Consider the following 25,648-nt stretch of genomic DNA (forward strand, 5'->3'; position numbering starts at 1 on the left):
CTCAATGCAGGGCAACAAAAGCCACCAGGCAGGAACAGCGGGAGGCAACCAGGACTGGGACCTCCAGGGGGCCAAGTGGGGAAAGCAGGCCCACTATGAAACAGCAGAAGGGAAGCCAGACCGAGGGAGAAGTCAGCAAAGAGAAAGCCCAGAGAGGACAGAGAGGAAACCTGAATCCCCAGAGGCACCAGCGCTTTGTCCTGGGAAGAGAACTTGGTAACTGGATGCACTTCATCAGTTCCCCCCATCTGGCTAAGGGGTTCTGGCCAGGCTCCTGATCTCTTCCATTTCTAACGCTTTTTTACTTGAGGTGTTTACATTTCAGGTGACTTTACAACTTCACATGATAGATGAGACAGGTAAAGAGTGAAGAGCAAAGACATGATAAACCACAAAAGCTAAAACTTTTCGAATACTTTCTAAATGTTAGGCAGATTTATCTCATTATTGTGCCCATTTTACAGGCAAGGAAACAGACTTGGAAGTGAAATAACTCACTCAACACCTGTCACCTGGTGAACTGCAGCACCAGCATGGGAACAAAGCTGCCCAAGCAGGGGCAGAGCAAGCAGTGGGGACCTAGGCCGGTGCCTCTTTTCCAATTCTGTGCTGTCTCTGCTGTGCGACTAACTCTTCCCTTACTTTTCAAATTATTTTCTTAAGGGTCACAACCAGTGACACTTTAGATCAGGTAGCTGGAGACCCATGACCACAAAGCACTCCGGGGGCTATGTGGTTCTCTGTTGTCCATCTGGTTAAAAGGACCCACTTGGCAAGGTCGTGTGGCATTACTATGAGCACTCATGATTATAAACCAGGATTCGGCACACAACTCAATTCATAGCCTCAGATAAAACTGGAGAAGGAAGCAGAAAGAAAAAATAAAAGGGGAAGAATACCCCCTCCTTACATGCACCTATCAATTATGCTGACACCTTTAAAGAGGTTTGGGGACAAAATTTGCAAATGGCATCGTCTTGAGCCAAGAAGTGTACAGAGTTCTTATCCCAGGAAAGGAATATGATACAGGTGCATTTAAATTTTTTGAAGGACTACAGGATCTGAAAAAATGGGCATGGGTAAGGCCTTGTACTGGTTTTGTGATTAGGAAGGGGGAGAGCAGAGAGGTCATCTTTTTATAACTCAGGAGCCTGGGAAGAAACCAGTTCTCTAGAAAATCCAAACAATACTCATTCCCAATCCACTTAAAGCTGAAGAAAGGCATGAACGACAATCACTACTAGGAAGGGAAAACCTGAGAGCATGGAGAAGGGGAGAGCGTGTGACTGCCCAGATCATCCTGGACTGCTTCTGGGTCTCAGCCAGCATTCCTCTCCATTCCCTGCTGGTCCTCAAGAAAATGGAGCTCAGGGCCAATGCTGAGGTGGTCACAAACCTCGGAGGAACCCAGGAGATGAGAGGCCATGCTCTGCTGGCACAGCCACTTTCTGGAGCCCAGCACCCAGCTGGAGAGCATGCAACAGGGCCCACTGGCACCAGTGTGTGTGTGTGTGTGTGTGTGTAGATGGCAGTGCTGGGTCCTGTAAATGAATTTCATTCTCTTCTTCCTAAAGGGCTGCCATCAGAGTTGTACAACCTAAACAGGCTGATGCACAGGAGTAGGTTTGGATGCTGACCCTGCAGACACCAGGGCTATGGGAGCTATGGCACAGGCAGATTGATGCGAACAGGAGTGCCTGGCAGAGAGGCAGCACAGACACCACCCAAAGGCTTTATCACAGATCACACTCTGAAGTCTGGCAGGATTGTCAGCACTTCGTTTTCCTGTGCTTTGAGTGGAGGAAAAGAGACAGCCAATGGCAAAAGTTTTCACCTTGAAGACTCCTGAGCTGTGAGGGCAAAGGACAGGGACCAGGGAAAGCAAGTGTTGAAGACTCCACACATCACAACTCCCACTGGGCAAAAGGCCTGAATCAAGGCTGAGCTACTGGTAACAAGGAAAACACAAGCACACAGGCTTTTTGCTTTATGGAGAAAGAGGGGGAGACTACAATGCATAAAACAAGTGGTTTTTCCTAATAACTCAAGGTAAGAACTGCTGCCGCTTTGCATCTTAGGTAGAGAGCAGGGAGGCACTGTAAGGTTATTCCAGGCCTCTGGGCCATTGCTGTCAGAGGAGCTAATCCTGAGCTATCCCAGAACTGAAGGAGCTTTCCAATGATCCCGTCTCTGCGTTATTAAAGTGTGATAAAGCAGCAGGTTAATACAGCACAGTGCATTTCTATTATAAGTCAGTGTCTAACAATAGACGTTTATATTTCTGAAAGTGAAATCATGACTCTACACAAAAGGCCTATGAGTCATCTCTGGCATTACAACACAAATGATCTCTCAAAGCAAGGTTATCGTAAAACGTCTCTCTCAGTATTCTGCTCAGATCCTATAATATCCCCTGCCCTCGTTTCCTAAGGGGTTAAGGCCAAGGCTTCCTGGCCCAGGTCAAGTAATAGCTGCTTAAATGAGAAGGCCAAAGCTTGGTGTTTGAGGCTGTAATCTGTACCCTGTCTACATTTCCAGCTTCATCATCCACGAATTCCATGTACAAATCGTTCAAACTCTATCCTTTCCTGACATGTGCTTATGCCACCCCACTACTCTGGTTCCATCTCATAACAGGAATACCTTTCTCTTTAGAGATGGGCATCTCATATTCTTTAACACCCAATTAGAATCCCATTCTTAGACTTTTCATTCTGTTTGGGCACTTGCCATTTATAAATGACTGCTTGTCATAATTAATCATCTTTTCATAGTCTCACCTTCTTTAGTTTGCAACTAGAAAATGAGCTCATTACTGTCAACTCTGTCACTACTTGCACTGGTGTGTGCTTCAGACCTTGTTTCTAACACTTTAATAAACACAAGAAGCCTTGGCATTTCTTCTCAGAAAGCAGTTTCTTTTCTTTTCTTTTTTTGACAGGCAGTTAGACAGTGAGAAAGAGAGAGAGACAGAGAGAAAGGTCTTCCTTTTTCCATTGGTCCACCCCCAAAATGGCCGCCATGGCTGGTGCACTGCTGCCGGCGTGCTGGGCCCATCTGAAGCCAGGAGCCATGTGCGTCTTCCTGGTCTCCCATGCAGGTGCAGGGCACACGCACTTGGGCCATCCTCCACTGCACTCCTGGGCCACAGCAGAGAGCTGGACTGGAAGAGGGGCAACTGGGACAGAATCTGGTGCCCCAACCAGGACTAGAACCCAGGGTGCCAGTGCCACAGGTAGAGGATTAGCCAAGTGAGCTGTGGCGCCAGCCAGAAAGTAGTTTCTAATGCTGGGCTGCCAGGAGTTAAGATTCTGCACTTCTTACAAGTGGACCGGACTGAATATCCAGCCTTTGGACTTTCAAAAGGTCTCATAACTCTGCAAAACATACAAGATTCTTATTTCTTCCTTACTGCTGAGCAAAAAACTAACAGCTAAGTAGCTCTTTTCAAGTAGAGAGAGGAAGAGGTCCCGAGTTTTTGGGCTCTTTCTACCCCAGGGAGCTACCTTCCTTGTGGATTAACCTGAATATTGTAGCTCTTTGTTTTCTTCCTGGCCTCAAGAAGAGAGCAGCGGATGTTGTGGACACTTAGGAAACAGCTGAAGTTCTTTCACACTGCTTTAATACCCACCTGCAGCCCTCCCTCCTCCCACCTCTGACCCAGAACACAGGACATTCCTTTTGCTAGCAACATCCTTCCCACTTGTCTTCAAGAATAGGATTCCTTCTTTAAAACTTCAATTTGAAGTGTCTTCAGAAGACTCTAAAATATGAATCCATCTGGCTTAAGCCATCCTATCTTTCTAGGAAAACACATTGACTTGCAACCTAATCCCTCAAATAATTAGTTCTTAGAAAAATCTTTAAAGGTATATCTGGATATGCCCATTGCAGATAATAGGCAGTGGTAAAAAACATTAAAATCATTTGTAAAGCTAAAAACAATCTGCACACAAAGAGCAATTATATTAAACATACAAGCATATGGTTTGATGTACTTGTGCTCTCGTGTTTTTGCAGTTATATCTTTTGAGTTGTCTAGGCAGGAACTCTTACTTTCTGTCAAGCTACAGACATGTAGAGCTACAAGGGGCCTTAAGCATGAGCAGAGGGGGAAACAAGGCCCAAAGAGGTTAGGTAAGGTCAACCAAGATGTTACAGATGGGCAGTGGCAAGGGCAGGGTGATAGCAAGAGCCCAGGTCTCCTGACACAGAGCTGCACTCTCCTCACCTGTAATGAGCAAGAAGAGAATGTCTCAGCACCAAGCAGAGGGGTGTGCACACAACAGGCTATTCAGTCACTGTCACAGGATTTGATATCTAGGGAGACTGCTGGAACCTATTTCATAGATCCTCTTATTTTCTGTAAGGGATGAAGAAATGGAAGCCCAGACAAACCAAGCAGAAACTTCCAGAGCCACAGACAGAGCTGGTGAGGAGCGAGTCCACTGACTCGCAGTCTGGTGCTCCTTCCCCCATATGCTGCCAATCTTGTGTACGTAACTGTGTTACATACACGAGAAATAATCATCCCCAACTGCTTCTTTGTATAGCTCGAAGCACTGCCCTGACTGTTGTCTATTCATAGGCATTAATGAGTGTAACTGTGCTTGGGTTTCACGGCATGTTCCAATTTCAAAATGAATTATATTTCATTCAAGGCAACAGCTCAGTCTAACTTTTTTGTTTCAGTGGTTCTCACCAAAGCATCAAGTTCAATTACACAAACATACAGACTGACAATTCCAACCAAAATAAAATAATAATTCTTTAATTCACTGAGTCCTCTCTCCCATCAAGGACATTACTTCACATACAATTGGTATCGCCTTTGTAACACTAGGATGTCTTACACTGCAAGGATACAGCACAGTCAATTAAAAGACAGATTCTTGGTCAATCTACCTGCAAACTCAGAAATTTATTTATGTGGAACACACCTACAGTACTACTCATTCTTCAAAATGAGAGCATAAGTGAGAGATTTAAGCAACAGGGTTTCAAATATGCAAAGGGCAGTATTTCCTCAATAAGGAGGTACAACAGCACCCCTGCTGTCTCTACACTTTTCCTTCAAATTTGTGGAGTTAGAATGGGTAGAAGGTGGTAGATTTACCATTTTCAATCTCGTAGTCAGCAAAGGCAAGTTCAGAGCCTTTATTGGTGATCAGCAGCTCCCCATTCAGCGTGAAAATCATTGAGGCATCATCCAGGTTAATCATACATCCGACCACATCTCCTGGCTGCCAGGTACGCCCAAAATACCCACTACCTTGGTGCCAACGCTGGCCCTAGAAAACAAGAGCCTGGGGCTTAGAGAAATGGACGTCCTAGAAGCCTCCCACAGATGGAGAAATAAACACATCAACAGTATCTCCTAAGAGGTAGTGGTACACAATTTCTATGGGATACTCACTTCTCTAAGACAAATTCACAGGGTGGGGGTAGGGGGTGTCTATTTCATAGATGACTGAAACACAAGGCTCATCAGAAAAGGTAGCCTCAGTCTCCCGATTCCTGATCAGCTATGACAATAAGCAGGATGCTTGCTAGGACATACTGGGGAAATTCCCAATACATGGCTGTGAGGTGCCTCTAGAGTGTAGTTAATGAGCTTGGGTTCAAGAACTGATAGGGAGTTGAGGGCAGAAACTCCTCCCCTTCACCAAAGAGCAAAGAAACAATCAATGCTTAGGTGATGGCCAATCAACGTTCTCATTAGCATAATGGTGTCCAGTCATGACCCTCAGTAGTTCCAGCTTCCAGGAGAAACTCACCCTGCTGCCTTCAAACACAAAGGCTTGGTCATCGGCCCCCAGCTCAATGTCAGGCCGACAGCCTGGCCTGGCCCAGCCGACCCGCATGTCTCCTCCAGTCACCACCTCAAACTCAAAATACCACTTTCCAGATCTCACTGCGTAAGACCGCTCTACCCGGAAAAATCGGATCTTGTCTATGCTGACTTTCTCCACAGCTGGGTCAGCTATCGTGAAAAGGAGGGGAGTAGAGGGAGTCAGGGAGGGGGGAGGAAGGGGGAAGAGAGAACACAAACTTTTAATAATTAGGTAGAATTCCTCAAGAATTTGGTGACAGTAACTAGGACTGGCCACATATCTCCCACTATTTAGGGCATTCTGCTCATTGTATAACAATCATTATCATCATCATCATAACCATAATAACACCACAATCTATATTCACTAAGGGATTATTTTGTACCTTTAGAGACCATATCTCAGTTTTTCTTCACAATAATCCTGTGAGGTCAATCATAGCATCATCATTTTAGAGATGAAAAAAAAAATTAAGGTTCAGAGAGGTAAAACCACTTAATCAGGCCAATAAACCAAGGAGCAAAGATTCGAACCCAGGTTTGACTCCCAAGCCCTCCCCTTAATTGCTTATAATCCTGTCCCTATGGCGCTCCCTGGGGTGGGGGATGACAATGACATGTTCATCTGCTCCAATTCAGTGATTATAATCAACACTAGAATTTAATTTGGAGATATGATTACCTGACCCCAAAGTAAGCTGATATTCACAATGTTTAGAAAATGTTAAAAGAGACTCAGTTTTTGACCAGGTATCCTTAAAAGCTACCCTGGAACATGTATTCCCTGGGGGATTGGGTCATAGAAGTGCTCATAAGAGAAACCACCAGGATGATGCTTTGTATCAAACAGTCTTTCCCTCATTTTTAAATACACACCATTTATAAGAAATACCATTCATAATAGCACCAGCTAGACCTATGTAAAGTCAGCATGTTTCCAGAAGAGGACTCGTTGAGTAAACCGGGGTGGGAATGAACAATCTCAATTCATTACCTAGTTCTTGGTCTGATGGCTCAATGTTATACCCATAACCAACAAACGTCCGAACAGCTTCACGCAGACTGTCCCTGTTTGACTTCTTAGTTCGCTCATCCAGTAATGCATATGGCACCAGACGGGGATTTCTTTTGTTCTTCAAATCCTATGTGAAGCCAGAGAGAAGAGATACGGAGAGAACACATTTCAGCTTTACAAATAGCTCATCCCACTCCCATATTCCTGGCTTTCTGGCTGGCTCGTGCTAGTCTATCAGCTCTTCCCCCAGTGCCTTGGTATTCAGCAATGTACATATTTGCCACTTTTCTTCAGGATTAAATGAGAATGAAAAAATTTTACTAATGCTCAAAGCTATCATTAAAAAACATATTTTAATAATGCCAGCCTGCGAATAAAATTAAGTGTCACAAAATTGGCTAGAAACCTCCATTCCCAAGGCAAGATGGGATTTGCGTAACTATTCCCATACGGAAGATGAAGCTATGATTTAAACTGTGATAGTCTGCTCACAACAGCCTTTTAAAACTCTTCACACAGAGACACCAGAAAAGGTGGGCAGAGCCACAGCTGGTCCATTTCACTGCAGAAGGCACAAGTCTTTCTGCGTGAGTAGGGCCCTTCTTGTTTCCTTAGGAGCGACCAAGACACCAGGAAGGACAATTGCAGTGATAAGATGCAAATCAATATGTAAAACATGCTGTTTTGAACTTCATCACTCCACCACCCTGACATGGTTTCCACAGCTGCATTTTGGCTCTCAATATGTGTGGGTTTGGAAGATAAGGTATGAATTAGTTCGTAAGACCACAACTAGCCCTGAACTTTCCTGATGCTAACCCTGCCATTGCTCATTACCATAACAATGAAACGTTTCAAGGGAAGAGGTGTGTCGGATGGTTTAGAGCTGAATGCTGGCACCAGACTGCCTAATTCCTTCTTGTGTACTGGCACCCAGGCTGTCTCTTGATAAATCTAAGATCTCTGCCCAGGAATCCGTGGCCCAATGGACTGAAGTAAGGGGGCACAACCTGCAGGACAGGCTGGTGTGCTCCCCTCCGGGGCTAGGTTCCTCTCCTTTTCACTCTCACTGGTAGTTACTTGGGAAGTACAAGGGACTTCACAAAGTCCACAGAAAAGTGGAAGGTGAAGATAAGTTTATTTTGGTACAAAGCAATTTGGAAATCTATACATGTTTTTTTTTTCCATGAACTTTTTGAAGACCCTCTCATACTGTTGACCTACGACATTGAGAATGGCATTAAAGCTCAACTCTCCACAGTACAAGCAGCAGGATAGGATAAGATAAGATGCGGCTAATGGCTAATATATACAGGGCAATGCATATCATAATTGAGTCCCTAACAAAAGGAAAGGTAAGTCTATCTATTTCTGCAAAATTGGAATTACGCCCAGAGTCAATGTCAATGTGGCCATCACAAATTCCATTCAGCCCATGATTCTATAAATAATGAATATGCTGCGGTATATGGCATAGCATGCAAGGGCAACCTTTACATTCCAACTTCGCACCCACCAAAGCACAATGGCATTCGGATGGATGACCACATCTCCACACTGTTCCCAGCATGCCTGTACCAACACTTCTTACCTGCTGAATGCCATAGGTCCATCCTTGTTTTATTCTATCTTTAGCCCAAACATTGTGTGCATTTTCTGCAAGTTTATCCACTAAAATTTCTTGGGGAGGTAACAGCTTCACATCAGACAAATCCAAAGGGGCTGGCTTATAGCCATTGGACATCATGTAGCTACAAGTAAATGTAAAAACACACACATACACTGAACAATACTGTTTAACTCCTCCATTCCAAATATTAGAGTATATTGTAAGCATATTATGTAAATGAGAAAACAGTTACAGATTCTACCCTGGGGTTGAGGGATAGCTTAGTTCTATTTTTTTTGTTTGTTTTAGATGTTTTTCCTTCTTTCTTTGAAAGGCAGAGTGACAGAGAGGGAGGGAGAGAGGAGAGGGAAAGATGGATCTTCCCTATGCTGGGTCACTCCCCAAGTAGCCACAATAGCCAGGCCTGGGTTAGGCTGAAGCCCTTAGCCAGGAACTTCATCCTGAGTCTCCCATATGGGTATCAAAGGCCCAAGTACTTGGGCCATCCTTCGCTGCCTTCCCAGGCACAGTAGCAAGGAGCTGGATTGGAAGGGGAGCAGCTGGTGCTTGAACTAGCACTCTGATAAGGGATGCTGGCATTGCAAGTAGCAGCTTAACCCACTGTGCCACAAATGCCAGCCCCTCAGTTCGAGAGAAGAATCCTCTCATCTATCATTCTTCTTATGGAATTATATCACGGGTTTCAAAGGAGACTATTGGAGGAAGATGCAGTCAGTGTAAAGCTATTGTTATTCCTAAGAAATCTTTAAATATATATATATATATACATATATATATGTATATACATATATATATATATATATATTTGATATCTGTCATTTTCTGGTTCACTCCCCAAATGCCTGCAATAGCCAGGGCTAGGTCAGGATGAAGTCAGGAACTAAAAGTCCATCCAAGTCTCCCATTTATGTGGCCAGCACCAAACTATGTGAAGCATCACTACTATCTCCCAGGGTGAGCATTAGCAGGAAGCTGGAATTGGAAGCAGAGCCAGGACTTGAAGCCAAGAATTTTGATATAGGTTGTGGGTATCTCAAACAGCATCTTAACCACTGGGTCAAATGCCTACCCCTAAGAAAATATATCTGCTCTATAAGTGATGGGCACATTTAGTATATTGTAATGTTACCAGACATGCCTGCATCTCACTTCAAATATATAAAAGTTAAAACCAGATTGGCGAGGACAAGACCTTGAGCCAAATGTTTTTTAATTTATCAGGATAGAATGATTTCTTGGCCTTGGAAAGCGAAACCTTTACTTTTGAAATTTAAGAAAAAAGTCATGATACTAGAGATTTTGTGAGCTTGAAATGACCTTAGCAGTTAGCTGTCACATCTAACCTGAAATGTCTATAATTTGGTAATGCAAAGATGCGAAAGAGTCCAGCGGGAGTCTGGGCAGGTACTGCGTTAGTGGAAATGACAGGACATCCTGAGGAGTCAAATCCCAGTTTGTCAGTCACAGCCATGTTGGAATCTGAGTCCAGAAACATCCATGGCCCAAGGGCCTCTGACTGCACAGACCAGGGCTAGAACCTAAATGTGATGACTCTTAGACCAGGCCTAATTCTACCCAGGAACTTTGGAGCAGCCGGAGATGCATAAAGTCTGTTCCTAGGTCCACCTTAGGGTACTGGCTCGTGGGCCCTGTCAATACACACGGAATGAGCAGCATGCCCCTGCAGCCTCGGCCAGTGCTCAGCCCCTCTGGCTGCTGCCTCTCAGATGTGTTTTCTTGGCACCAGGAGCTGTGTGTGAGCGTGGAGGCTGGGAGCTTGGGAGTCCAAAAGGAAATTAGATGACACCAAGCATTTATTACAGCTCATACCCAAGTAATGACAACACCTGTATGTGATGTGTGTGCACTCAAGGCTGGTGTGCATGAAGCAGAGTGAGTGATCGAGGAAGCCAGCAGACACATCAGTGAGGGAGTATCTGAATGTGTGAGAATGTGCTACTCGTGTGAATGCAGGGAGTAAGAGGGAGAGTAGGACCCATGCAGACTACAGGGCCAAATTAAATCTTGGCAGAGGCGATCATTTCTATAGTGGATTTATCAGGCTGGCCGCGTGCCAGAGGAGGGAATCTTTGCTGTGGTTATGAACCATTTCTAAGCTTCTGTGCCAGCTGCTATTCACGGCTACTTTGTAAGACCAAAGACAGAGCACCCATCTGAGGGCTCTGTACTGCCTGGCTCAAAACCAAAACAGTTGTGTGAGGTTGGCAGAAGGAGTAAAAAGACAGAAAAGCTGGAAACATTTCAATTTCAGCAGGCTTCTGTCTGAAGGCTTCACTGCGGTCTAAGTAACTGGGGAAGCCATCCGAGCTGGCGTTAGCAAGTATCTGGCCATCATCTCCCTTGGCACGTGGGCCTCCCACCCTCCCCGTTTAAAAAAACACAGGCTGGAGCATTAAAGCTTTGAGCCATTGAAGTCACTTGCTTTTTGGGCAACTTGACCTTCTTGAGATCCTCCTCGGCAGCTGGATTAACATGAGCAATGTGGCATCCCAGGGCCAGGAGGGTTCTGCGATGTAACAGAGGGAGAAGACTAGGGTCAAGTGTCAGATAAAGGATAGCAAGAGCCTTAACGTGCACCTAAGCTGATAAAATCAGACAACACAGGAGTCAGCAAAGCTTTCTCTACAGGGTCACACCGTGAATATTTTATTGTGGCATATGTCTGTTAGAACTACTCAACTGTATCATCAGAGAAAAGCAGTCATAGTAAATATGCAAACCAATGATATTGGCTTTGTTACAATAAAAGTAGGTAGCTGGTCCGATCATCCTGCAAGCCATAATTGGTCAATTCCCAATTTAGATGATAACAAGTGTAAGAACACAAAAGAGAAGATTGTGAGTTATCCTTTTTAGAGACATTTCCCAGCTTATAAATTCACACTAGAATTATGTCATACTTCTACTGCCATGGAACACATAGGATAGCAGCATCAAGTCCACACATCAGCAAATATTCACTGTGTGTCATCACTATGGTATCTTGAGCTATTCTTGACACTGTGAGATATGAAGCTGTGCCCTCATGAAGCATCAGTGTGATTGAAGTTATCACATACATGAGACAAAGCACCTTACAGAGAGCACTTAAGAGAGAACAGGTAACATGCAGCACAAAAGGAATTTAAAATGGGAGACACCAACTTGAGCCTGAAAAGTCAGGTTCTGTTAGTCACATTGCATAATCACGGAGAAGCAGAAAGTTATTCTAAAACTGAATGTACGTGAATTAGACTATGCAACCCATTGGTTTTTAGAAGATGCCTGATCTTGTGTCTCTTTGATTTAATTAAATTACAAGAGGCATTTGGTTCCTACCTTTCCCTTGTCCCTAGAAAATAGCAAATGAGATATAAAGAGGAATATACATGAATAAACCTCTTGTGACATGAAAAATCACCATTCGTCTAATTTATCAGAACCTGTCATGTTTTCAGGCAAGAGGTGTATCTTTGTAGTTTAGTTATAACATATTAAATCATCCACTCACTGTTCAGTTCAACTGCAATTCAAATGAAACACTCACTTTAAGGTTTCAGTTGACATTTGCAGGTTATAATTCTTCTCAGTTTCAGGGAGTTTTGAAAACTCCACCAGGCAGGGGTGTTGTCTTTTATTGTCATCCCGCATCTAGGTGACAATATAAGAAAGAATGTAATTTAAGTTTTGACAGCTGGCACCGCAGTGAAGAACAGAAAAGAACACACTTTGAAACATGGCCCAGGCAATCCAAATCCAGCGAGACAAAGACCGCAACCTGCTGATAGGCAAACAGACCATCTTCTCCCTAGCAAATGAGATATACACTCCCCAAGTTGCCAACGGCTTGTGTTCTGTAGATTTATTTCTAGACAGGTGTCTGCATTTAGAACATGTTTCCCACAGCAGCCATTTTACACATGCCAGCCACGCTCTTATTTGCCAAAAATTAATGTAATAAATATTGCATATCAACGATTTTATTGAAGGGCAGCATTTGTGAGTACACAAAGGACCACAGAACCCAGACTCGTCTTCCAAATACAATGAAAATAAATTAAAAACATTTTAAAGACAAATGTAAAACCAGCCACAAAGGAAAGAAACTGCATTTGTAATCTCAAATTAGTAGAGCAAAAAGAAACAGGTAAAATTAAGTGTATTTCACTTTAGCCGTAAAGGCAAGAGTCCATTACTTTAATAAAAAACCCAAGAAATTACTTATGAGTTATTTTATACATTTTCTGCTAATTCTTCAAAAATACAGTGTGCTATATTTTATACTTGCAGCACATCTCAATCTAGCCTAGCTGCTTTTCAAATGCTCAGTAACCACAAGTGTCTGACAGCTACTGTATTGGATAGTGCACATTTAGACATTAACTAGTTCATTCATTCATTTAACAAATATCTGTTGAGGGCCTGTCTTACAGGATAGGCACTGAACTAGATACTCAGAGTTCAGTGTGAGCCCAGATAGCCCCAGGCTCATGAAGTCTACAATTTAATGGGGCAAAGAGCAGCGTTAAAATAATCAGAGGAATAAATGTAAAATTGCAATTGTGCTAAGCTCTCTGAAAAGCTTTGTGGTATTCTGAGAGCATATAGCAGAGCAGTGGTCAGCTATAGGGAGAATATTTCATGGTATATAATTATGAGCTATATAAACATGTGCCACAGTACAGAGACCTCGTCAGTAACTAAGCTGGAATATGTATCCTTTGAGTGTCACGGTCACAAGAAGCATCAGAACTCACCCATTCTTCTGGCTTTAGACATGACTTTCCACAAATCATAGGACAAAGTTAATTTACACCGTATTTGAAAAATGCTTCCTAGTGAAGGCAATTCCCTAACCTTCTCTGAATAGCCATTAATTTTAGCAATGCAGCTGAAAAGCATGCTGAATTATTTCTCAATTGAAACAACGAATCGGCTTCTTTCCACCATCCATACGGGGACAGCACTCTCTGAAGGGATGGTGAGATGTGAGTGTTCTGAAGGGAGTGCCGAGAAATGACTGCACATGATATTTCCCAAATAAAGGAAACCAGCCTTTGGAAGGAAAGACAGGAGATGGACTCCTGGTTCTGTCTGGGGAAGAGCTGATCTGTCAGGGCTCCTAATGGCAGTGAGACAAATAACTGGGCGGTTGCAGAACACGGTAAAAGCCAGACAGGTGACAACAAGGGGTGAGCTTTGGTTCATGAGGTTCCTGTGCTCGCTCAATTCATTGCAGAACCCTTCCAGATACAAGGCCATCCAACCTTTCATCCTGGCCGTGCCTGGCCAGCAAACACATACCTTGCCAAACGTCCAGCCGAGCTCTATCTTGTTCATTCCCCAAAGTTCGTGGATGTTTTCAGCCAGCCTGTCTCGAATCTTCTCTAGGTGAGGTGGCAAAACAACCTGGTGGGGAAGAAAAGTCAAAACCGTAAGAACCGAACTGTACTAAATCTGTCACAAAATCTCTAAGGGTCAGGCGCCCCCTCGGCCTTCCCCGGCCCATTCCCCGGGAGGGGCTGTGTGCTGCCAACCTCCCCATCCTTTATGTCCTTTCAACCCGCTCCTTCATTTCAGCTTCCTCTCTGCGCCTTGCTCACTCTCTGACCACCTCCTGTTATCTTCTACGGACAAACCTAAGCTGCACGAGCCCCATGTGTGGATGCTTCCCTTGTTTTATCTTCTCCGTGCTCTCTCCTTAGTAGACCTTGCTCACCTGCACCTGCAGATGATCACCCTCACCTGGGTGCATCTCAAGTCACGGTGTCTCCTTAAGTTCAGACCCACAGTTCAAGTGTCTGCCAGACGTTTCTCATCGAGGTGAGCTCAGCACGTTTAAAGCCAAATTCACATTTATTACCTTCCCGTCAAAACCTTTCTCTCTTCCTGTTTTTATTTTCTCTTTGTTGGATGGCCCACTGTGGCCTCAAGCCTGGGAGGCATCTTTCTGAAGGGTGCCCTCCTCTCTATCACTCAACCTCTCTCCTTTCTCTCTGGACTACTACAAGGGCCTCATACGTGGCCTCCCTGTGTCCTCAGCCAACTCTTCCTGCTGCAGCCAGAGTGAGGAGTGAACAGCAAGAGCAGAAAATCCACGGACACACTCTCCTCCTCAGTGTTCCATGACCTTCCTAAGACCAGATGCACTCACTGGGCATTCAGCACTCTTCATTCTCACCACTGTCTCAACACAGGCTTCCCAGACCTCCTGCAGTTCTCCAGGAAAACCACATTGCTCCAAGTTCTGAGCACTTAGGCACGCAGCCTCTGCCCATCACACACATCACACACCCCTCCTCACCGTTTGGCAGACACTCTAGTTATCCTGCTGGGTTTAGAGCACATGTCACCACATTTAGGAGGTCTCCCCTGATTACCTCCAGGAAGAATTTCTCTGTGTTTTCCTGGTGCTTTGCTTCTAACTCATCCCAGAGATCATAAACTTGGAGCACAAGTTCTCTCTCTTCTCCTTCTATTTTAAGTTATTATTATCATCAGCATTATTTGCTTCATGCTTATTGGTTATCAAATCCCAAGAAATGGAAGCTTTCATATAACAATCTCAATTTTTACTTTCTTGGACCTACAATTTTTGAGAACCAGCTATTTGAGGAAAGCCTACATGTTCCACCAGTTTCAACTCAGCATCACCTGCCTGGCCCTTGAAATTTCTGCCTCATAATAAGGATTATTGGGGGCCGGTGCTGTGGTGCATCAGGTTAACGCCCTGGCCTGAAGTGCCAGCATCCAAAGGGGTGCCAGTTCGAGACCTGGCTGCTCCAATTCCGATCCAGCTCTCTGCTGTGGCCTGGGAAAGCAGTAGAAGATGGCCCAAGTCCGTGGGCCCCTGCACCCACGTGGGAGACCTGGAAGAAGCTCCTGGCTCCTGGCTTCAGATCAGTGCAGTTCCAGCCGTTGCGGCCAATTGGGGAGTGAACCATCGGATGGAAGACCTCTCTCTCTCTCTGCCTCTCCTTTCTCTATGTAACTCTGACTTTCAAATAAATGAATAAATCTTTAAAAAATAAGGATTATTGATGTTTTCACTATTAAAAATACTGACATTTTTGGGTAGGGAGGTGCTCATGTTAAAAATACTGTTTGAAAGGAAGATCATATCAAGTTAGTGATGTATAAGAAGATCACAAAGTAGCAATAACATTGTACAAACAACATTTTCTTTTCAATCTAAACCCTTTTAAAAACAGCTTAATTATGAAAAAATCAAGAAAGTGGCATGATGTTTTGACAAGAAAATTGGGGAAAATTATTAGCAAGCTACAACTGTACTTGCATTTTACTGATTATCTAAGGTTATCTGTTTATGTGGTCCCTAGTCAAGCACAGTCAGAAAGTAAAGTGGATTTGCAGGTCGGAGGAATCACAATGCTTCAGTGAGAGGGAAAAAGCAGGTTGTGGTGGGAAAAGGCATCATCCACAAATAACCCTAAACCATAATTTCCATGACCTCAATTGGTGACTGCCCAGGACAATGTCTTGATAATTGCTTCCTAGGAGTCTTCTTGAGTCTCCAGGGATCATTGCTTAGAGCTGGGATCCTTTATACCTGTGCTCAGCCAAGGACTGGGGCAAAGCTAAGATTGAGCTCTAGTTAGACTAGACATTAAGTACTCCAGTTAACAATACTGAATCTGCAAATCAACAAATGTGCTCCAGAGAGGACAGAGAATGGACTCTGTTAGTATCTCATATTTAACTTCTCCCTTGACAATAATTTCACAGAACGAGAGATTCTAAAAAATTATAAAGTCTCATTCAAGTTAATAAGTTGCACCTTTCCAACAGAATTTCCCTATTATTTGATTTCCTAGCAACCACATAGACCTCCAGGGTCCATACAAATTTAATTGTGGACCCAGACATCAAAGTTCTTCCGGTTTGCATATTTATCCCTGCTCTGTGAGATCCAAATCTTTAATTCTCCACATTTAGAGAACTAAATCTTGGGTCAAGCCTTCCTTTACTTCCTCATCAAAAGATTTCCTTATTCCTTTGAGCCCTCTTTGAGGCCAATTTCTTCCAGGAAGCACTGTCCAGATGACACACACATTGCTGACCATATGGTAAGAAGAGCCAGCCAAGAAAGGGATCACATTCATAGTCCCACCATCTCCTGCTTGGGCCCCGACTGCCTTGTGTCTACAGAAGTTCTGTCTATGTTTGGCCCTCAAGCATAAGATCTATGAAGTGGGTCCAGAATCTGCTACTGTGGCACAAGGATTATTTGAGCCAAAGGCACTTAACAAGTGATGGCAGAGGGGGCTTTTTCTGAGCTCCCCTAATCTGCTTAAAAGGACAACCACCCAAAAGAACTCAACTCATCCTTCCCAGGGATTCACTTGTCTTACTGGGAAAAAGCACCACGCCTAAATGGGCACTGTCCAAAAAACAAACTCTTGTAGCTCCATCCATTCTTCTAAAGACCTGTTCCCTTCTCTTTCCCTATTGAAATGAGATATAAGTTCCATTTTGGAACTCCTTCCCAAGTCACATTTTTCTATAAACTCCACACTAAGTAACTAAAAATCTATTTTTCAATTTCATTATTTACTAATATTTAGTCTATTTAATTCATAGGTCCCCAATTATAGAACCCATGAGAGTAGAAGAAAAGTTTTTACTTATCTATAGCTACAGTTCATAGGAATCAGACTGTTCAATTCCTTACCATTACCTCTAGCTCACAAACTTTTCCCAGTTTCCTATCAATATTCTCACCCCTCCTCAAGTAGGTTGCTGCTCTAAGGTCTCTGTGAAGCAGGCTGAGAAGCACCGTAGCTTCTCTTCTACAGGAATTCACATTCATTAGCTTCAGGCGGTAAGAAGCCAACTCAGAAACACATTCACACACAGCTGAATGTAATAAGGTCATCTGACTATTATGGGGACATACATACTAGACACACTCCACAGACAAAAAGAACTGTTAGTACACATTGTTAACCTCAAGTCCCTTTTCATTTATTTTCTCTTAAATCTAGAATAGTGACTCAAATTACACTGATACGTAGAACATGCTATTGCATGCCCCTTGTCATAACATATGAATGTGTCTCTTTCAAAATAAAGACCCTATGGTGGATATTTGGTCTAGCGATTAAGGCATTGGAATAGATGCCCATATCCTATATTGGAATACATTGATTCAAGTTCCAGCTTCCTGCTAATGCGCATCCAGGGAGGTGGCAGGAAATGGCTCAAGTAGGTGGATTCCTAACACCCGCATTGGAGATGTAGATTGACTTCCTCACTCCCCACCCCTGCCCATTGTAGGCACTTGGCTAATGAACCAATGGATAAAATCTCTGTCTCTATCACTGCCTCTCAAATGAAATACATATAAACTCAAATTTACAAGGGAAGACTACAGCCCCTGGAAAGAGAAGGAAACATCCATTCATCAACACTTCCAGAGTCCTCCATGCTATCCTTTTTCTTTCAGTTTTATTTTCCAACTTTTCTCTTCCACTTTCTTGTCCTCCAAGGATCCAGCCATATAACATTCATTGCCACTTGTCCCTACTTGGGCAATTATTTATCCTATACCTGTTACATCTCCCTGGGTAATTGTTCCATTCCTGTTACATCTCTACTTATCTTATTAAAGGCTCTGACTTAATTCCATCCTCTCTATACAGATTCTAGAAACAGTCATGTCTCTAGCACTTATTTGTGTATATGGTTCATTGTGCATTTATTAAATTCAGCATTTTAATAAATAACAGTTAAATCTTGCAACTTGGTTGAGGATTTTCAGAGAATATTGAAAGAATTTTGCTGGTCCTTCAGGGTACAGCACCTTACATGTATCAGGTGCTCATATTTCATTAATTTAGAAATCTTATAAAGAATCCAATCTGTATTTATGATGGCAATATGAAGTATAGAATTTGCTCACATTAAGTCTGTAGAATACATGGGAAGTCTATAGAATGGTTTGAAGACAACATAGAAAGGAGAATTTAACACTGTTAACTTCACCTATATGGGTTGCCTCTCATTGGCAATTTGAGCCTACCTGACTGGTGTCTATGGGGCATGGGATGAAGGAAGCTTGGGAGAGGAACTGGGTGGTGCCCAACAGATCTCTAACGCCCTCGGCATCACGTTTATATTCTTTGACAGGCTCCAATCTCATCTTCTCTTTTGGAAGTAAGGCTTCATAGCAAGGGGCATAGCCAGAAGGAGGCAAGAATTTAAATTCTCCATGACGTCCACCCATGAGGAATCGTACCCTGTGTCATTTGAAGAGAACAAGAACAGAGAGGTCAAAAAAGATACCAACCCAGAAAAGATAAGTGAAAAGTTAAAGATGAGTCCCCACTTCTCACCCCCAAAATAGTATTGTTAGGAAGAAGCTGAATTCAGAGACAGCCAGTAAACATTGTAAAGTATATAACAAAACAGAAGACTGGTAACCGAGTGTCAATGCGTGATCCTCAGTTGATGCATATCATTTGAATTCCTAAAGTTATTTATGGGTGACATTTGATCTTCAGGTTAAGGTGCCTCCAGTATTAGATGCCTCCCTTCATTACCTGGCTCAGCTCCTGACTCCAGCTTCCTGCCCAAGCAGATCCTGGACGGCAGCAAGTGACGGTTGAGTAACTGGGTTCCTGCCACCCACGTAGGAGACCAAGATTGGGTTTCCGGTTTCCAGCTGCTGCCTCCAGTCCCATGACATGTGGGGTGTAAACCAGCAGTTGGGAATATTCTTGTTCTCTTTATCTTTCTCATTCTCATAAATACACACATTTTAAACGTTATTTATGTCCATATATAAAGATTACCAGGTTTTTATTTTGTTGACTTAAAAAAAAAGATTTATTTAGTTTGAAATTCAGAGTTACAGAGAAAGAGGGAGAGACAGAGATATTCCACCTCCTGGTTCATTCCCCAGATGGTTGCAACAGCTAGTGCTGGGCAAGGCTGAAGCCAGGAGCTTCATCTGGGTCTCCCATATGGGTCATAGGGCCCCAAGCACTTGGGCCATCTTTCACTGCTTTCCCCAGGCCATCAGCAGGAAGCTGGATCAGAAGTGGAGCAGCCAGAACAAACTATCACCCATATGGGATGCTGGCATCGTAGGCAGTAGCTTTACCCACTCACTACGCCACAAACACTGGCCCCATCACTAGGTTTTTAAAAACCAAGTTTATTTTTACTCTAGTAGGTAAATAATATAGATATAACTACAGCATCGACAAGAATAACAGTAATAATAAGACTTTCTGTGAAGATCATATTGAAGTTACAGAATGAGACTTTAAAGTCATCTAACTTGTAGGAGACTACCCTTCCAGGAGTTAAAGGAAATGTGAAGGATCTGAGGAAAATAGACAATTCTTACTTTAAGATACAGGCAAAAAGAAGTAGTAACAGCAGAGTATGAAACAAAAACACAAATACATCATGGGTGCTATTATTTAGTAAGAACGATACATAGCAGAGCCTGTAGTTCCCCAAGGCAGCCGTATCAGGGCGACTCTGGGGAGGCAGCTGCAGCGGGGTAGGCAGACGGGCACCAACTGTTTGCTCACCAGGATGCCAGAACCTTTCTCAAGGGCACCATTCTGCAGCTGGCATCCCAGCCAAACACCCTGGCCCACAGGAGCAGTGCCTGCTGGGGCCTCCAAAGGAAAGGGTAGGGGCCCTCAGGGGCTCATGGTAACAGCAGGCAGGCACAGATTTCCAACACATGAAAGTCTTTAATATTTTAATTGTGCATTCTAGCTGAGTTGGAGTCCCATGTATACAGATTAGGTTATGATTAGGGTTAGACTACACCTGCAAAGAGGAGGGAGTAAAAATTAACTATTTCAGAAGGATACTTCTCATGATCCTAGGTTTTTAACTAGAGATACAGCTTTCACAAATCAACCACAAACTTAAACTGATGAGGAAATATAGCCAGTTTGAAGTAATTAAAACACGGCGAGGCATGTAGCCCTTCAGGTCCAACAATAATTTCATGCAGGAAAAATCAATATACACACTGTGTTGGGATACGGCTTCCTGTCCTTTCCCTCCCTCTGTTTAACAAATATTTACAGAGGCCACACAACTTGCGCTGGTCTTTGCTTTGTGGAGCCAGCAACAAATGGGTTATGTGGTGGTCCGGGTGTCACATACAGGGTATTCTAGCAGATTCACAGGCATACTTGCCAATTGGGAGACATCTGACAAGGGAATTAAAAGGATATGTGAGAGAACTCAGTGAGAAGGCTGACTCCTGGAGATACTGTCAAGAAAGGCCATCCAAGTTCACCCACGGAGTTAAAGAGGAACAGACCAGTTAGTGCAAGATCCAGATAGAGAATTCTAGGTAGAGGAATGAGTGGGAAAGCCCTGCCGTGGGGAAAGAGCTTGGGTGGAAAGCAGAAAGGGTGTGTGTATAAGGACGGCCTGAGCCTGAGGGGAGGATAGATGGGGGAGGCAGAGCTGTGTCAGGCAAGTGAGATCTGTGAGCACTGGCAAGGAACTGGGATTTTATTCCAGGCTGATGGGTCTTTAGATGAGACAAAAGATTATTTTGGCCACCCTCTGCAGATAGGAACAACTGGGAGGCTCTTGAAGCAGTCACAGGGAGATGAGACGGTGCTGGACTACGGTAGTCTCAGTTTAGTTTTGGAATTAGAATCATTAGGAAGAGCAGATGGACTGGACGTACGTGTGGACGGGATGATGTATAACGGGGGAAGGTTATGATTTAGCAAAGCTCTCACAGAGCACTTTCTGCTAGACCTTACTTTCTTTAACTGGAGCATTCCGGGAGGCCAGTCTTCCAAGACAGTCAATGTTGTCTAAATGTGATTGTGGGAATATCTTAATAATGAAACTGGAAAGCAAAAATCTCTCCAAGTGAGGTATGCTTTTATTTTCCTTCCCAATAAGAATATATACTCTACCCAAGAACACATTACAAAATGCTACTTAAAAATTAATTATAGAAACCATACAAAACCTCCTACTTTCCCATTTTAATGCCCTACACAACAATGATATAGAATTAGAACCACAATTGCCTCTTGTAAGTGTTCCTAACACGAAGCATTATGTAATAGTGCATGATTTACATGCATTAATATGAACAATGACATTAAAATGAAATTGAGTCATTAGCCTGCAGTGTTACTAATTTTGTGAACCTTCAGGAAATACTAAGCTTTGAAGTTATTTGTTGAGAACTCTCCAATTCAATTGCAAAATAACACATAGTGTTGCTGACATGTTGAAACCACAGGATAAAATGGATCTTTTTGAGCAAAGAATTAGTGTGGGAAGTTTCCCTTCTCTCACCACTTAGCACTGTTCCTGAGAGAGGCTGAACACTGAGAGCATGTCCTGTGAAGTGTACTCTGCTACTAATTCATTTATATGTTCCAAGAACATATAAATGGTCTCTTATGAGGGCTCCTAGAAGGGCTTAATTATTCATGAGGTCTCTTGCCAGTTCTGTTTAGTTGCAAAATTTCCCTTCTGTTTTAAAATCCGCTGAGTAAATAACAAATCAAGAAAGATGGAGTTTCATGTAGTACTTAAAGAGAATAATGCTTTCTGTTTTTATATTCAGTTATTAAAAGGAGAGTGGTAATTTTCTTGTAAATCTTAATCTTCTCTGATGGCCATGAAAACTGTAAAATGAAAAATTAACACAGGCAAAATCAATGTTTGCTGCTTGGTGAAGCTTTTGTCTTCAGACATCATTATGCTCTGCCTCAGTGTGTGGAAGAGAAGATCCTGCAGGGGTGAACAGAGATGCTCACCTGGCAGGATCTTCTCTTGAACAGGTGCTGGTCCCAGGCTCTTTCCCTGTCTGTCCATGGACACCTGCTCAGAGTCTGTGGGAAGGGATCCAACAAACTCCCACCAGTACTGGTGGTTCCCTCATATCTGGCCCTGTGAGATTCAAACTGACAAGGTCAAGGGAAACAACTGGGGCAAATTTGGGTTGGGAGGGAACAATCAAAAGAAGGAAATAAAATAACAGAAACCCACTTTAATTATTTGAGTACAGTAATAAAATGTGGGCTCCTCTCTGAGTCTTGGCAGAGGTCTATGGTCTATGAAAGTATAACTAAGAAGATGCTGAAAACATTCAAATCCTAGAGTTAGGTGTAGGGTTTACCCAACCTCATAAAGCCAGTTCTACCAGCCCCAGCCTACCACAGCCCTCCAGACTAGAAATCAAAGACTTTGGAGAGTATGGTTAGGGAGAAAGGCAGGGGTGTTCTCCATCTGATGTTGCATGATGAAGGCTTGACAAGTGTGGTGAGGGACGTATTTGCCTGGTGACAGGACAGAGTGCCACAAAGTACTGCATGGTACAGAGCTGCCTTTCTGCTCAGGAAGAGGCCAAGGGCTGGGTGCCCTGGAGTCCATTAAGGAGTCTACTGCAGCCATCTTGGAAAGGGCTCTGCTCAGACAGGCAAATGACTGAGTGTAGAGGGCTACAGAGGGAGGTTAGGGGCCAGCCAGATGGGGCAACCATCAGAAATGGTAAGGACTGTGTCCAAAGAACTGTGGTAGCAGGATGCTAGCCTAAAAACAACTACAAGAGGTTCCAGAAGACAAGGGGGCAGTGAGTGTATAACTATTACCCAAAGACTCAATGCCACATGACCACAACACCAACACCCTAGGACACACCACTCCCAGTCATCTCTCCTCTAGGCTCAGTTCCAGAGGTCAGTGGGAGGAGGCTGACCAACAGGGAAAACAGCTGAGCACATACTGCAGACCCTAGGCTGGCAGGGCTCAAACCTTAACCACATACTGATCTGGATTTTATATTCAAATAGAAGGAAATTTCAAATTTCTGACCAGATGGTTCTTTCTAAAAGGAGCAATACAGGGGCCAGCATTGTGGCGTAGTGGGTAAAGCTGTCCCCTGAGATGCTGGAATCCCATATAGGCGTCAGCTCATGTTCTGGCTGACCCACTTCCAACCCAGCTCCTTGCTAATGGCCTGAGAAAAGCAGAGGAAGATGGCCCAAGTATTTCAGCTACTGCCACCCACAGGGGAGATCTGAATGCAGCTCCTGGCTCCTGGATTCTGCCTGGCTCAGCACTGGCACTGCAGCCATCTAGGGAGTGAACCAGTGGATGGACAATCTCTATCCCTCTCCCTCTGTACCTTTGACTTTCAAATCAGTCAATCAATCTGTAAGAAAAATAAAAATAGCAGTACAAGCTACTGGACCTGGGCAGGCATAAATCCAGAGACAGAAGTCCTTGCCATGAATTTACAGGAGGAGAAATAATAGCTGCGCCTACCTAATCCACTTCCCTGAATAAGTCTGTTATCTGGCACTTCGTGTTTATCTTTCAAATCCTTTGCCTCATTCACAAATGAGAAATGTCCAATTAGGATGTAAATCTCCCATTTCTAGGAGATTTTCTTTTCCTTCTCCTTAGATTTCACGGAGTCTCCCAACAGCCCCCAAGAATGAAACTTACAAAAAGAGAACTAGAGAATTGAGTTCATTAAAATTAGTTGTTCTTTGTCTTCAGATTTTTCTATATTAATGATTTTAAAAATCAATTTCATTAATCAATATAATCTCTTCTACTAGAGCACTTGTTGTGTCATCTTCCAGAGTTCTTCCTAGAACCCAGACATGCCATCAGTTGATAACAAAGATTTTTTTCTTCCTTCAGGGTTTCCAGTAAGTGGCTGTGTCCTTGTTTCTTTCATATCAGAGATAAGCAATTGCTTCATTAATAGCCACTTTGGAGTAGTAAAGTTTTAGGATGCAGAGAGAAAATTTTTATTTACTTGATTAATTTTGAAAATCTGGTAAAAATTACATTGAAAAATCCCCACTAGTATTTTCAGGTTCATCTCTTGAGATTTGTGCACCTTTTTTCTTTCTATGTTGCAGAAGAGATAAGCATACCTAGTGCAAATTCTCAGCTTTGAAAACCTGACCCATGAATAAAAAGTGTAGCAAAAAACCAAGACACAACTTTACTGTGCTCCAAAGCACCGAGTAGTTTTCCTTCTGATGGGCTACAATGATACATCATTCTTCATAGCTTGCTACTGGCAAACCTGTAGTTACTTTAGTCTTACTAGACACCATATTACTTTATCTGCTATTGATCCTTCCAGAGAGCTGGGCTGGGCTGTTGCTCCAAAGGAAAAAAAAAAAGATACAAGCTATAGTTAAGAGAAAAATTAGCAAGCTTTTACTGACCTGAGTTTAGCTCACAAGTCATGATTCATAATTGCATCTTTAGTCCATATCACTAAGCCTGGAGAACAACCTGAGTTATGGACATTCCCACATTCATATTTCTTTCTGGCTGGTGTTTGATGAAAGCCCAGAGCAATCCAACCAGGGCTCATCATGTTCTCCGCAGAAGTATATTTATCTCAGCAATAATTTCCACAGCATTGACCACAGCAAGCTGGAAATAGCTAATCTGCTGGTTACCTGAATTTAAGCCAAGTCTGGTAGATACCAACATAAAACAAACAGCAACCACAAATACCAACAAGCCTTGATTATTGCTTTTAAAAATTAGGAAAGAGCTGATAACTAAGTTATATAAGATGATTCAATAGATCTAAAGGGAATTTAACTATAGCTATAAGTGACTATATACTACAGTGACTAATGTATCATTTTTCTGCACAAACTAAAAGTAGCACCCAAATTTTACTACATACCATGGCTTCTGTATAATGCTCTATGTGATTCATACTGTGAAACCACTGGGGCAGTGGGGGGAGTGTGAGGACACTTTTTGTTAAGAGTTTTCTGGCATCAAAGTTACTCAACCTTTCAGGGGAGGCTCTAAGGTATATGAGCCTCAGCCCAAATCCTTTCATTTAATGAACAGGGCCTGTTACGTTAAGGACCTGCTACACCACCGCACTAAGAGTCTTTCTATCCACAAGCAAATCAAATCGAGAAGAAAACTGTGGAGGCACATTGACATCCGTCAGAAAAGAGACTACATATTGATTTGTGGACTTTTTCAGCAATTACTTACACTGCCCTTGGCTTCACTGTAAATCTAATTGAAAAAGATTTCTGCTCTTTTTGTGGCTTTGCTCTTTAGTGGCTGCCTGCAGGGACATCCTCATTGGGTATTATTAACAACATAGTTTGTAATTATAAAAATAATCAAAAGATTT

General features: G+C 43.1%; 1 protein-coding gene across 1 annotated transcript in view; it reads right to left on the reverse strand.

The window, feature by feature from the left end:
* RYR3 (ryanodine receptor 3) overlaps positions 1–25,648 on the reverse strand; it is a 580,573-nt gene that overhangs the window by 234,242 nt on the left and 320,683 nt on the right. The window contains exons 20-27 of the mRNA XM_062206624.1: positions 18,521–18,737; positions 13,783–13,887; positions 12,026–12,129; positions 10,922–11,005; positions 8,440–8,599; positions 6,828–6,975; positions 5,778–5,983; positions 5,117–5,291 (exon numbers count right to left, since the gene is read on the reverse strand). Coding sequence (XP_062062608.1) covers positions 5,117–5,291; positions 5,778–5,983; positions 6,828–6,975; positions 8,440–8,599; positions 10,922–11,005; positions 12,026–12,129; positions 13,783–13,887; positions 18,521–18,737 — 1,199 coding nt within the window. The remainder of the gene's footprint in view (positions 1–5,116; positions 5,292–5,777; positions 5,984–6,827; positions 6,976–8,439; positions 8,600–10,921; positions 11,006–12,025; positions 12,130–13,782; positions 13,888–18,520; positions 18,738–25,648) is intronic.

The sequence above is a fragment of the Lepus europaeus genome, chromosome 11 (genome assembly GCF_033115175.1).
Source record: "Lepus europaeus isolate LE1 chromosome 11, mLepTim1.pri, whole genome shotgun sequence".
In the NCBI taxonomy this organism is placed as follows: domain Eukaryota; kingdom Metazoa; phylum Chordata; class Mammalia; order Lagomorpha; family Leporidae; genus Lepus; species Lepus europaeus.